The 15,436-nt window shown below is 38.8% G+C and overlaps 1 protein-coding gene across 7 annotated transcripts in view; it reads right to left on the bottom strand.

The window, feature by feature from the left end:
- Positions 1-15,436, bottom strand: part of MBP (myelin basic protein) — a 110,918-nt gene that overhangs the window by 55,357 nt on the left and 40,125 nt on the right. For all 7 annotated transcript variants that reach the window (XM_021530848.3, XM_077784634.2, XM_021530849.3 and 4 more), the window contains exon 3: positions 9-99. In XM_021530848.3, coding sequence (XP_021386523.1) covers positions 9-99 — 91 coding nt within the window. The remainder of the gene's footprint in view (positions 1-8; positions 100-15,436) is intronic.

Raw genomic sequence — 15,436 nt, 5'->3', positions numbered from 1 at the left:
TAACTCACCAAATACTTCATTATCCTCTGATGACTGTTGTGTTAGTCTGGCTGTTTTTGGACTCTCTTTAGCTGCTTCCTCCACCTTGGTTTCAGCATTCTGTAAAACAAACATTTACTGAGATTAGTCCTTCTTTTACAGCTCTCAAATAGAAACACTCTTCAAACTTCTTAATTACATTCTTAATAAACACATGTGGTTTTGTTATCTTTGCTACACATAGGTGGTTTTGAAAATATTAAGGAAAAATACTCTCAGAAAACCCCGATTTTTTTTTGAGTCTGTTGTAATCTGACTACGTAAATTGGAGAGTTAGAAAAGACATTTAAACAAGAGAGATCTTAAACCATAACAGACTTGTAAGTTTCCACCTTTCCTCCTCATATTTAGTTTTATTTCTACTGACATTCCATGTTGACTTAGTAAACCAAGAGATCAGAAGATAGTACACAAATATTTCTCCTTATACAGGAAAGGCAAGTGAGCTAGAGCTTCAAATCATTAACCAATTAATGTATTAGACTGTTTAAACCACAAAGACTTACCTATTTCTGAAAGAAATTTGCCAGTTAACTACCTGGTGTAACTAGAGATAAATCAACAGCTTCAGCACTTAACTTGCCAGGAAGTTAAAACATTTAATTCCCTAGCTAGAAAAGTCTGAGGAAAATATAAGCTGTGAAACATTGAGTTTTAAATATTTATATTTATACTAAGAAAAAATAACTCATGTTTTAAAAATGTTTTACTTTAGTACTCAAGAGAAACAAGCTTACAGCCATGCAGCCAATAAACTGCATAAGCAGTCAGCTGTTGAATGATGGATATGAAATGACTGATACAATATTAAATATTACTGCAAAGAGTTGACTAAGAGTTGAGGAAGGCATAAAAGAGAAATGTTTTATGCCTATGCTTTTTAAAGGATACATATTGCTCTATTCAAGTACATGCTCATTTGGAAGACTTTGTGGGATGTTTTGAGAAATAGAATTTTTAAACTCTGACATATATTTGGAAAGGCTGCTATACAATCTGTTCATGAAAAATTACCATCTCTGCTCTCAGAAACATAGCACACTTTTAAATTTCTCTTATTTCCCCTTATTAATAACAATAAGGAAGAAATAGGTAGATTAAGTCTGTTAACCTCCCTGTAGAACAGAGGAGTACAAACTTATGGCACATAAACTCAAAGAGATGTTGAAGCAGGACAGCAAGAACTTTCAGAAAGAAATGAAAGATAGACCTAGCAAGTCTACTGGTGTCACGTGGCAGCGGACAAGAATTGGGAGAAGCAGAGACAGAGAAACTGCCTCAGAGGAACAGTGCAGGTGTTTCCTGAACCAGGAAGGACATGCAAAAGTGAAAGGATTCTGCATTCCCTCAAAGCACCAACCTCTGTCGCATGCAGAAAACCCATCAGCTCAGTACCTCTCAGAGCTGAGGTGCAAAGTCAGTTTTAGCAGATGCTCACCTCATTCTGGCTTAACTAGTGTCCCTTGGCAAGATGGAGGGACCCAGTCAGAAATCAGTAGCGGCTACACCAAGAGACAACTTGCTTTGGGTAAACAACTTCATGATCAGCACACTTAAGTCCTGTCCCCAGAGATGTAATCTGTCAGCTGTGCAGTGCTGTCCACTCGGACAAGGGACATACATTAAGGTCTGTGCTAGTTGACAGGATCACCTAGCATTTAGAGGCCACTGATTCTGTAAGCTGCATATTGGACTCGGGTTCTCCATCCTGTTTTAGTTGCTCTATAGTGAGCAGCAAATCAACTACATCTTTGTTGTACAGAGAGATGGAGAACAGCAGTCAACTCTGATAAAAAGGAGAAGAGGACATCTGCTACAGCAGGGTAAGTCAATCCCAGAGGCCAAGAAAAACACTGAAAACTGTGTCATCATGGATGAGACAAAATTAGTACGTTTAGATTATCAAAAATTCAGGGCTTTCCCAGATGAAGGGGACAGCTGAACTCCTGATCAGAGCTATTGCTCTAGGCTTGGTAAAGGAGGTGCTTGTTAGCTCCATCTTTAATTGTATTGCATCATATTTTGTGTATGGTAAAGCTGGTGGTACAGGAGGGGAGGGATTGCTGCTCTTTATGCTCTTGCTCCTGAGAGTCTGTAACCTGCTGCAAGGCATCAAGAGCAGCAGCAAAACACTATCCAGCAGACACTCAGCTGTGTCTGTGAAATGCGTTGTCACTCCAAGCTCTTACCAGGGTGATGTTTGCAACCCTTACTTTGAAAACAGGGTTTTGGCAGACTCAGGGAAGTTAGGAAGACTGAACCCTGAGACATTTTGGTTTGATTTAAATCACTGGAAAGAACTACACAGCAGCTGTGCTGTCTGCTCCCTGCATAAGGCACAATGTTGGTGTTGACAGCAATGTTCTGTGATGTATCAGCCTAAAACATGACAGTGTATGGTTGGATATAATTCTGCTTGGCATGCCTTCTTAACCAAAATGCAAACTTTCAAAACACTTCTTTTGCTTTATATTTTGGAAAAATCTATTCAACATATATATTTCTGGCATATATAATACTTGTATTACCAAAATCACTATAAGACATATCACTACAAAAGAACAATTAATGATCCAGATGCTTCAAACCAAGCTGTATTGAAAAAAAGTCAAGACTTGGTCAGTTACTTGACTCCTTTTTCTAGGGTCCTAAAAAATTTTAAGTGCCTCCATCCTTGCAATCAATGAAGAGAAGAAGCAAAAACACATTCCCTTACACTGCCTGAGCTGTGCCAGAAGAGATTCTTTACCAACAGTTATAGTGTGCTTTAGGCTGGTTATAAAATAAAGGCCCTTTGTACATAACAGAGTAAACATAATTCTACCTAGCTCTTTCAGGCTGAGTACTCAATGCAATTTCAGAAGTGATGAGGAAAATAGATTTATTTTACAGTATCAGTTCCCAGGAGAGTAGATAATGCTTGATTTTAGCATGAAATAAATATTATATAGGCCTAAAATCACAAAAAACTGTCTCCCCCAAAAAGCATCTCCTTGATCACTCATGTTCCAAAATACCACAGAGTACCTAAGGAGCAAACAAGCAGCTACTGCATCGTAACAGCTGGTGACAGACTAGAGCCACTTTATTATTTCATAAAGCAGTTTCAAAATGAGATGTGCATATACACTATAGCTCTGTATATGTGAATATGTACATATACAGCTGCTCTTGATTCTTGATATTTTTGGCCCAATGTTCCACTGCAGCTGTCCCCTGGTACCTTATGACTCAGTTCACTTGTTTTCCCATTATCCACCATGTGCACACCACAGAGCGGTGTTTACATTTTATACCAAAAACTAAGTGAACTATGTTTACAATAGAAAAGTGTCACCATCACACCAAGACATGGAGAACAACAAGAAGAGGGTTAGGACATGCCATCTTGTCCCCTTGAACCCCATTCTAAAAAGCCCCAAAATTCTACTTATTCACCCTGTGTTAATTCAACTACCACACTACTCAAACCCTTGTGGCTTGGAATTCCTCATACAAAGTTGGTAGTTTTTTCCACAGGCTAAAATTGAAGCCACAAGTGTTTTTGACTTCATGCCAAGGTCTCTGAGTCCCCTGCCAGGGTCTCGAGACAGCCAGGGCAGCCAGAGGGATGTCCTGGGTTCCCACAGGCAACTGTACAAATAACCAGTGGCTATCAAAACATTTGCAGAAAACAAACAGCAATATCAAAAATGTTATACATACATCCATTAGTGCAAGATGAGGCTGCTCGTATTTTGTTGCTATCAGTGCCTACTTAGACGATCTTTATTTACATGGGAGATATTAAGAAATCCTGAGTTACAGTGAGCTGTACTCTGCAGGTACTACAGTGTCAGGCCAGGTTAAAAAGTGCAGTGAGGCATATTACATTTAGAGAAACAGCTAAGTCCTCGAGGAATCATGGCCTTGGAAATGGAAAGTTGTATTCCAAAGTATTCAAGCCAGCTTTTTAACTACATTGCCATTTTTTCGTACTAGTTAGGAAGGGCTTGTTTATTTTCCTTTAACCACAATGCTGTTACTCAATGACTTCATTTTCTAAGTGATAAAACCACAAAGAAAAGTTAAAACTTTTCATCAGAGATGAAATTATTATTCAAGAAGTGTTATGTCTCAATGAGAATTAAAGAAATGCAGAATGAAGCACAGATTCATATTGTCTGTACTTTCATTCCTGCCTTTTACAATCTACTCCTTTTTCTTATTATATATGTTTAGCTAGTTATGTTTAGCTCCTTTCCAATGGCACAAGTAAAAACAGCTAAAATTCCCTTTCTTTTCAGAAAAGTGCCACTCAGGCATCAAAAGCTGCAGGAAGAGAACACTGAGTGCAAGAGTGGCTGCTCTGGCAGCGCAGACATTTCTCCAGTTCCTTCTGCCATTCATTCCTGTCCACAGCACATTACTTTCCCTCCACAAAACCCAGCAGCACTGGGGCCATGGTTAAATTCTTGATTCTTCCCCCATGCTACATCTACAAAACTAAGATAAACAACAGGCACCACCTCAAAAGACAGACAAGAATATCTAGTGCATAAAACTAGATTTGACTGGCAATAAATCTTCATTTTGAAATAACAGAACGAGTAAGTTGTTGAAGGCAGTAACAATCTGGATATCTAAACTATATCCATAGCAGTAGATCATACTGCTCCAGACTCAGATGAAGAACTCAGCAAAACATTCCTGACTTTCCACTTCTGCAATGATATTTCCTTGAACTCTACCACACAAGGCTTTTCATTTAATATTCATAAAATGTATCAATGATGTTCAGACTATAGTATACCTTCAGGACAATCTATACACTGTCTCTTCTCAGAGATAATTGATTTTCCACAGAGTTCCATGGAGAAAAAGTAAGAAAATTCTTTAAGACATTACTATGTGCTCTTTCAAAATTGTGACACTAATAGGACTGAGACAAGTAACCGTAAGTCTCTCAAAGGCAGGGATTTTTCTCTAAATACCAAATACTGCTGCAATCAGCAGGGCAGGATGTAAGTCAGTCATAAGAGTCATATTTTTCCAGTAATTTTTGTATTATGTATTCCAGATTAGCAATGTTGCTGTCCTAAATTCTGGAGAAATTCCTTGCTGCTTCTCATCAAGCACCTCAATCAGTATCAGAATTTTTAGCTCCTGTTCATTGAGAAGAATTTCTACACATACTGCTTAACACAGGCAAATAGATGAGATGCTGTGGACCCCAGGAATTCATGGAATGGCAGCTGGCCCTCTCCAGGTGAGCTGGTATCTCCTGGACCTGCACTAACAAGTATGTTCAAACATACTGTTGAACTCGATCATTAATTCTTCTGAAATGTGCAAATTTCCCAAATTTCCCAAATGCCTTTCTGTTGATACAGAAACTCAAACACACACTAGCAAGCACCAGGCCTCTTGTACTGAGGGTGAATAGTCAGTTTTAACAATGTCATACTGGCATATTTGTACTCCTCAAACAAGACTACAGCCATCATCCGGAATGAGGTAATGCCAGACTGAAGTTGGGCTTGTGCTATCTATACACATCTTGAAAACATCTCAGGAACTCCTACACCAGTTCATTCTTCAGTCCCCATCAACCAAGAAAAGGATGAAAATTTTATAATTAATTTTCAGTTAAATAAAATAACTCCTTTAAACATTAAGCAAGTCACAATCATTATCTCCAGCTTTCTATTACGTCTTGTTTTCTCAGTTTAATTTTCATTCCTACAGATTTTTTACATGCAGTTTCTAAAATGCAACATTCACAATATCCTCTGCTTCATAGTTTTGACAAAATTCCCATGCTTGTGTCAAAATCTTATTTAAGGTATAAGAAAAAAAAAAAAAAAAGAAAAAGACAGGGTGATGGAAAAAGAGAAGGCTAGAATTTCCAAGGACAGTTTTCTGTTCCTCTCAACTTCAACAGCACAGTGCTACTGCTGCTGTCACCAAAGGAGAACTTCAAAAGTTGCAAACAAAAGGATTCTCACCACTAACCCCCAAGGCAGACCAAGGCACTTAGAAAAAGGTCTGAGATGCCTCAAACACATTATCAGGTTCTTTGAAGAAACTAATTCAGTCTATTTTCAAACTTTAAAATACCAAGGGGCTGAAGTAAAAACCAATGAATTCCAACTTAAAAATTTGCTACATTCTGCATTATGGTTCCACGCTATTTTTTAATGTGCATCCATTCTTTTATGAAAGGAGTTTTAAAACTATTTCTGTTTATGGAGAAGCTTCACAGATTTTACAGAACATCTAAGCTGAAAGGGACCCACAAGGACCACTGAGTCCAACTCAAGCCAATGGCCATACTGGGACTGAGCCCATGACTTTGGTGTTACCAGCACCCTGCTCTATGTTATTACAAATGGGTTAATACACCAAATATCTCACCTTTAAATGCTCCTGACCACACTGGGGTTCTCATAGTTTATAACTGAAATATCTCCACCTCAGAATGTTACAGATAAAGATAATTTATGGACTTACAGTGTGCTACTAGTCAGCTTTCCCTAGTCCATACAGTCCTCCCCTATGCTGAGGATGGAATTTCAAGCATGTAATAGGAAGAAAAGGAGTGATTACATTATTGTGCCCATACAAGGCACAGAGGCTAAAGGCATTTGGGAATAAGCTGTTAAAATAACAGCATTCATTTGGGAAACAAAACTAAATAAAAAACAAGTCAGGCAGCACCTTGCAAGATTCAAGAGGCTTGCATTAATACTGTGAACTGAAAAAAAAATTAATCTCAGGTGCATAGGGGCAGAGGGACAGGAAAAGCTTTGTGAATGACCTTTTACTTTGTAGGTACTCTAAGATACTGCCATGATCAGGAATCGTGCTAGAAGCACAAGGAATTTGCAAAACAAGTAAAGACAAGACACAAAAATATGTTCTGGGTCAATATTTTCAATTTCAAGCAACTGTCTTTCACTCTGTGCACATTAACCCTGAAACCATACATAGGAAACCCGGATGTGAATCACATTAAAGTCAGGCAAGTACGGGCAGGGCTATGACTTGTTACTTCCTCTGCCAATCCCACCCTGGTCCTACAGAGCAGAACAACCATCAGCTGTGAAGACCAGTACAAGGACCTACACCCACACTTGGGAATTCAACAGCCTTCAGAACACCTGGAACTAACAGTATTAAAGAACATGTGGTACCTGCTTTGAACCCAGGCAGGTTTTCTACAGCTCCACTGCATACAGCATCTGGCAGGCACATGGATGTAAGCAGCTCCTGATCTCATGAATCAGAGGAGCCATAACAACACTCAAAGGACAAAATCAAAAACAGGTACTTTGGACACCAAACACAAGAGCATGTCTCTTTTACAGGTGTCCAAGCTGATTTCTAGAGTAGTCTGAAAAGTGGCAGCTGTCAATATCAATGCCTTCACAGCCCATTCATCCTCTTTATCTCATCTAAACTGAGTGCGAATTTACTCTCCTTTAAGCACGTATTTTAGCCACATGCTGAACAAGTGCAAATATTTCACTGGTTTTTTTTTTCAAGAAAAGGATGTGGTTTAAGTCATAAGCAGTGTTGATGCTGCAGCCTCAACCCTCAGTGTTCCTCTTTAAAAGCTTCATAAATCCATTGAACAACGTCAGTGTCTAGCCCCAGCAGACTGGTAATTTCAAATGCCACCACACGAGGTCTTTCTGAAGGGTTATAACAAAAGTGTACAACAGCAATCCTGTTTTCTTCCCAGCTAACAAGTACACTTGTATAGTCTAGCATATTATTAAAATCTGAGCTCATATATCAGGGTACCAATATACTAGAAAAAGATAATAAGCATCTGATTATCTCCTGTAAAAGCACAACAGAGATGCAAAAACTAGCAGATAGGTACAGAATGATGTCCAATAATTAACAGGTGGAAAAAAAACCAAACCAAAGCCATTTAAAAAAAGGTGCAAAATAACAATTTACTAGTCAGGGAGAAAAGATAAGAAATAATTTGGGCTTTTTTTCAGGTAAAAAATGCCTTTCAACCTCATACATTGAACTTCTCATATCAGAGGTCTCAGTTTGGCAGTTTGCAATGAATAAAGATAAAAATGACTGCTGCATAATTAGAAATCCTCAGTCTTGAATCCTCCTCGGGGCCTAGAGAGGACTGAGCATGGCAGTAGGCCTAGTGATTTGCACCTTTTATTCACAGGAAGAGATGCAGAAAGGGTGGCAGCTGTCTGTGTGGAGCACATCTGGGAGACTGCATGGTTCCAAACCATCATTCAGTGCAGAAGTTACCTGCTGTCCTATACACAGAGGAAAGACTCCATTCCTTTTGCAGAGTCCCAACAACCATGGCTGTGTAAACCTGCATTGCTGCATTTGCATGATGCTTATGGTTGTTTAAAAAAAAATAAAAATAAGAAATTAGGCCTGAGGCAGTGTCAAAACCTGGTTCATCAAACACAAGAACAAGAAGATACTCAGAGAGTCTTAGATAAGTTAAAAAAAAAATCAGTTAAACCTATTTACCTTCTTCCATTAACTCGAAGGTATTTTGAGTGAAATGCATTATAAAATGAAAGCTATTACAGAGCATCTCAGAAATATTTGCTGAAAAATTGTAAAACCTAAGAACAGTAAACAACTGTTAGAGATGAACCTTTCTGCTGCATTACCAGCAAAACATCTTTTCTCGGCCCCTAGGTGTGAAAATGTTCTGGCTTTTGCAGTACTCCAACTGACAGTGCACAGGTATTTTTGACAAAAACCCAACACAGCTGACATCCTGACTCTGGAGCCAGCGTTAACATTGTTAAGATAAAACACATGAGGTTCCCTTGTCAGTGTAAATTGTTGAATCCACCAGCCTGCAAGAGCGAAGTGGAACATTTGACTGTGGGGACCACAAAGAGCTGAAGCACAACTGTGCCAAATAAACATGCACAGCAGGAACTCAGCACCTCACACAAGAGGTTAGCTCTGCCCAGTTCCCCAGCAGCAAACCAGGCTGCAGGGAAGCCAGAATTTCACTTCTGGTATTTTATTCCCAATACTATTGCGTGCATGAACCAGTCCTTCAGTGTACAAAATAATTACACAGAATATATGTCTGGGTCATTTCCTCAACACGGATGCAGACTGGCTTTCTTGAACAATAAAAATACCTTTGTAATGCTTTCTCTAAGATTACAGAAAGAAGAAGAAAACAGTAGACAACTTTAGAATACTTTCTCACTGTTCTACTCACAGTGGGCAAGAGATACAAGAGACTAATTCAAATCCCCTTAGAGCTTAATGAGTATGAAGCACACTCTGAAACAATTTCCAGTGAACACCAAACATGAACTTTCAACTTCTTGAATTTAATTTTCACTTTCAAGTTGCTAGCTCATGAGGAAAGAAAGCTCAAAAACAACTATGTGGAATGCATTGAAAAACATTCAAAATTACCTCACTTCAACTCCCTAAAAACTACTAAGACATTTTCAGCATTTAAAAGCAAAACTTACTTTTATTTGTCAAGAATTAAAAGAATTCAACTTAACATCAAGTAGTTAATTTTAGAAGGGAGATTTTTCAGCACACTGAAAGTGCTTTAGGTCACCTGGCAGTCTGTAGCCCTCATGAAGTACATTTCTAGGCAAAAGCTAAGAAATTGTATATACAAGTTGCTCAATGCTAAAATACATTACATTTCCCTGCAAGATTTGCAGGTTCAAAGAAAATTCTGACCACAGTACTCATCAATGTTTCTGAACTGTGATAAAACCAAATTACCAGACATTTCTTAAATTTAGTACAAAAAGTTTTTTGGGGGGCTGGTTGGTTGATAAGAAGAAGACACTTGCCTTTCCATAATGGCAAGGTATTTTGACACAGACATTTCAGCTCATCATTAGCATGCACTCCTGCCAAGATCCCAACCTTGTCCCATCTCCAAGGAATCTCCCTCCTGACCACACCTACAAGCTGGACTGCTCCCAAAACTTTTTGGTCCCTCAAGGAAATGGACAAGGGGTGAAAGAGGGGCTGAAAACCGATCCATCTTAGTAACATGAGAGGGGAGAAGGGAAGAAAATGGAACCAAACCAGCTCTTGGGTCCAATCTGCCAGAGAGCCTGTCCCTCCCTCCAGTCTGTATAGGAAAAGAAGGTTTGCTGTGTAACACTTGGTTAAGGAGGAAGCTGCCATGACCCTGCCACCATAGAAAACAAGGCCTTGCTGGGCACATACTTGTCTATCCACCCAAGACAGAAAATTACTTTTCCATTTCTCTGTTTGATTTAAATAGGTCAATGTTAAATGTATAATCTTGAAAAAAATTAGTTTTATTGCTCTGTGCTCCCAGAATGCGCATAGGTCCTCTGTATAGTGTAAATAAACACACAAATACCACTTAGAAGAAAATGTCAAGACTTACAGAGTCAATATTTACAAAATAATCAACACAATTGCCTTTTTCAAAATATAAACAAAGATTTCTTTTCAGATAAGAGTTTTGAAATGCAGTTGTCATGGATGCAAGGGGGGGATTTTTAAGGGGGGATTTTTTAAGATAAGGGAAACTGCTAACGGCACAAAACAGTTTGTATACTTGCAAAACAGTGGTATGACACCCATTAACCCCCATGTAAGTAAATTGTAGAATACATCAAGCATACAATATGTGAAGATAAGGAAAGACATTGATCATGTTATCGAGGATCACTTTTTAATATGCAACTCAAAAATAGTTCCCCACTATAAAGCTACATAAAAAAATATTCTATAAAAAAAATGGTTAGAAAGTTTTGTCAAAAGTATGAGTCTAATGCAGATTCACCAGGAAAGTTAAGACACTAGAAAAAACTGAGTATTTGCTTGACAGGTCACGGAATCAACCTCTACCTTTGGCCCTGTTACATTTTTCCCAAGGTTCTTCTTGTCTGCATCACCCTGTGCCCTTTGTTTGCCAACACATTCCCTCACTTCCTCACTTGACTGTGGGTTGTCATCTCTCTCTCCCTTTTATTTCCTAGTTTAAAGCTCTCCTCACCAGCTTGACCAGCCTGTTGGCAATGAGGCTTTTGCCTGATTTGGTCAGGTAGATTCCATCTGAGCAGTCCTTGACCCTCAGAGAGGGACTCCATGGCTGTAAAAGTCAAATGCCTGTTGTCAGCATCAGCTGTGCAACCAGTTATTGACCTCCAGGATCCATTCACTTCTGTAAGCCCTATACCCTCACTGGGGGCACCTGGAGAAAACCTTGGCTCCTGTGCCCTTCCTCCTCAGACCCAGAGCCATGTAACCAGTCTCAGGACCCCCATACCAGTATCAAGACTGCCCCCATATCAAGGAAGATAAGCAGTAGGGGGTAATAGCCCAAGGATTTCACAAGCCCCCACCAGCATCACAACACCATGGAGCCAAAACTCTCCCCTAGAAGAGAAAATACATGAGATGGAAAAACAGCGTGCACAGAAAGGTAGCTGCACCTTTTGTAATGACCCTGGATATTGATATTGATGATATTGATAAAAAGACAGGAAAGAGGGACCATTAGTTTTTAGAACCATTCTAAACCCCTCAAGGAGTCTGTTTCTCAACATGCTTAAGGACCAGAAGTTACCTCCCCTTTCCACACCTCACCAAAGACATTACAAGAAGTTTCTCAGCAGTATGAGTCACCTCTGGAAATATTTTTTATAGATCATTTTAACAGATAGATCTTGCCCATAAACTCTCAGCAACTTCAATTCTCACACAAGTCAACCAGCAGGAAGCAACAAAATTATAAATGCTAATTTTTGATTTTAAAATAATCTCTCAGGAAAGCTACCTCTTCAGAAATACCATCTTCTACCTCTTCTTCACAATACAATCCCAGAGATTTGTTCATCTGCTGTCCAACTACAGGCCCAAATAGGGCTGACCTTTCTTTCAGCAGCCCACTGTAAGCCTTTGAAGTATAAATTAACTTCTAACTCACAGATAGCTGTCAATGATACATAAATAAAAGTACTTACGAGAACACAGAGAAATAATCTAAGAGATATTTCCTGAGAGATGAAGAATATACACTGAAATGTATGCAATACTTACCTGAATATTTTTTAAAGAGCAACTTCAAAAAACCTATTAAAATTAATTTATAGCTTTGCTCAAGATACTTGAAGAAAGCACAATGAGGATCCCTTCCTCTTTTTTCCTAGTTACCTAAACAACCTCAAAACGCAAAATCTGAAGAGGAGATTAACTGATTTCAGAAACATTCTCGCTGTCAGCCATTTTTCAAGAAACTGTCTAAACTGAACCAGAAAAAGTGCCATAAAGTAAATAACTCAAAACAATGCACCTAATTAGCACTAAAGCAGTAGAACCCAAGGAGAATGTAAAAAAAATCAGAATGTAAACCATTTAGGAAAATGTCAAAAAATCCAACCAAATCCAATCCACTCCAACAAGAAGGAAGAAATTTCACAGCAACAGAACACAAAACCCTCAAATTCTCTCAACACAAATAGAAATTGCTCCCATTCACTGCTTGCTTTGACTTCTGCATCCTTTATCAGGAACAGAGGAGCACAACCCTTGCTGGCATGATTTTTTCCCTTTCACAATGTTCATATGCACTAAACATGTGATAGAGCAGCTTTGGTGGGCACCGGGAGTCCAGCCAGGGTCAACCCACCACATTTTCTGAAAACAAACAAGAGAACAATGCTTCCCTACATGTTTTAAGCCAACACAGAAGCGCTCTCACAAAAACTACTGTGCAGAGTTACAACTGCACCAATATTAGAAGAAAAATTGACCATTGTAACATGTATGTATGAAGCTGCATGCTGAAATACCAACCTACATACTCAAGAGGTGAACTTTCCCATTTCAGAAGGGAATAATGAAGTCTAAGAGGCAAAATATTTTGGAAAAAAGTACAACAAACCCAAGTGCTTACCCAAACATGCCCAGAGAGATGATATTTTAATTGTTTATTTTCAGCCTGTTTAAAATGTCTAAATTAGCATTCAAATTGTATGGACCACCATGAGGGGGAAAACAACAACAACAAATCCTGAAGATCTGGATGTTAATGAATGGCAGAAGCCAATTTCATTATTTTCGCTTCAATTGGTATATTGAAAACTCAGTCAGAGCATCTGATCACACTGGGGCTTCCAGACATTTTAAGGGCTGTCACTCAGAGCCTGACCTCATTGGGTTCTGGCTACCAGGCCACCATCTGGTTTATTATAGCAGTGGCACTAACACCTCCAGATTTTGGAGCCCTCCTCTGGAGCACACTTACAGTCTAATGCAGCCCAGACTGTAACATCCAGATGCGGATATGTCAGCTATACAATCTGATCAATGCTTTTCCAAAATTCCATGAAATGATGTGGTGAGCAAATATTGGTTATTTCATATGCAAGGAGTACAGCTAAAATGTTACATTTCCCCCCACATATCAATAATTTAATATGTTCCCGACTCTCAGAAATAACGATCTCAAGTTAACTATTGTTACTTAACACACTGAAGTAGTGGTAAGACAAACCTTGAGAGCCCAAGGAAATGACTCACTCAGATCTCACACTCAGTGCTTCTTCAGTCCCAGGTGACACCTGATTCATCAGAAAATACCTGCTATTACTCACCTGGAACTAGGGAAGGTTTTCCTGTGGAGTTAATTGCTGCCATTTCTGTACACCACATAAAAAAGACTGTGGTCAGTAAGCATCTATCCAAAGTGTCTCCAGATGGCAAATATGATAAGATACATGCTCCATTACATAAATGGTTCATAAGCCTGTTCTCATACCTTTTGCAAAGCATAAGCAGCTAATCTAATACCTGAATAAAAAAGACCCTATCTGCACAATACATAATCCTGTTCTCCAGGAACATTTTTTGTTTTGTTGCAGAGATATTGTTTTAAATGGCTTTAGTTACCATTTTCCAAATACATAGTCAAACAGAGAAACTAAACCCAAGAAAAATCAAGCAATATATATCTCATACTGACTGTGAGATAAATGTCCATTTTCTCTAATACCAATGTAAATAAGTATCAGAAGTGATGACATTGAAACCCTCATGTGCATGTAAAGATAGGAGAAATGGTTAAGACCAGAAATTTGTGAGCAACCAGCTTACCACTTCGTGAGCCAAAAACCAAATAGAAACTATCATTTAAAAAGATCACAGAATTATTGAATATGCTGAGTTGGAAGGGACCCACAACGATCATCACATCCAACTCCTGGCCCAGAATCACACCGTGTGCCTGAGACCACTGTCCAAATGCTCCTTGAACTCTCAGGCTTGGTGCCATGACCACTTCCCTGGGGAGCCTGTTCCAGTGCCCAAGCACCCTCTGGGTGAGGAAAATTTTTCTGAAATCCAACCTAAACCTCCCCTGACACAACTTCACACTATTACCTTAGGTCCTGTCACTAATCACTACAGAGATGATTCAATTTACCACATTTTGATTCATTAGTGTGGTTCTAGTAAGAACTCCACTTCTTCAGGAGAAATATTGCATTGAAATTCAAGAGCTATGTGTTGAAAAGAAAAAGAGGTGATTTAAATAAGGGCTACTTTGCACTATTTATAGTCATCATCTGTTGAAGCCCCAGGTTCTGGGGGGGAGCATGAAGCTCTACCAGCAAGCATACCTATTCACTGCCTGGGAACATCTCCAACTCCAGGCAGGAACACTTGTTCTTTTCTTCAAGTTCCACCTTTTCCTCCAGTACCTAATTTTTAGATATTACCTACTTTATAGCTATTTAACAAAAAAAAACCAAAAAAACAAAAAAAAAAAAACAAAAAAAAAAACCCAAACAAAAAACCCCAAAAACAGACAAAAAAAACACCAACGATCACCAAACAACCAAAAAACCTAACCCAAAAAACCAAAAACAACCACACAAAAACCCAACTGGCAGCTCAGCCAGACAGCATTGCCTTTTTTGTTCTGTGACCAATCAACATTTACTTTGTACTCTTACACTATACAGGCTGCTATCAATCTCTCAAGACTTGGTAACTGTGGCAACTGCCCATCTTTCTAGAAAGGTTTCAAGAAATCAAGGATCATCATAGAACTAGAAAGTGCACTTCACACCTCCTTTCTGTGGACTTGTCCTGAAAGAAAGCTTCAGTATGTCTTTTTTTTTTTGTCAATAATTCAAAAGTGTAATACTTTACTGAAGGATAAAAGACTGTCAAAGGTAGGTACATTTTGTACTCAACAGAAACCTCTGCATTAACATTGAAGGAGTGATAATGCATTGGTAAAATGAGAGACATGCTTTATACACAGCTTTTCAAATGCTTAGCTGTTTTTCTTTTTTTAGATGACATAACAGTTTTAACAGTAATTTTTCCCCATGGATAGAAGGTGTGTGGGAACACCCTGCTTGGATTTATCAAG

Source organism: Lonchura striata, chromosome 2 (assembly GCF_050655825.1).
Source record: "Lonchura striata isolate lonStrDom1 chromosome 2, ASM5065582v1, whole genome shotgun sequence".
Taxonomy (NCBI): Eukaryota; Metazoa; Chordata; class Aves; order Passeriformes; family Estrildidae; genus Lonchura; species Lonchura striata.
Note: the sequence above shows the minus strand (reverse complement) of the source record. Positions and strands in the feature narration are given on the sequence as shown.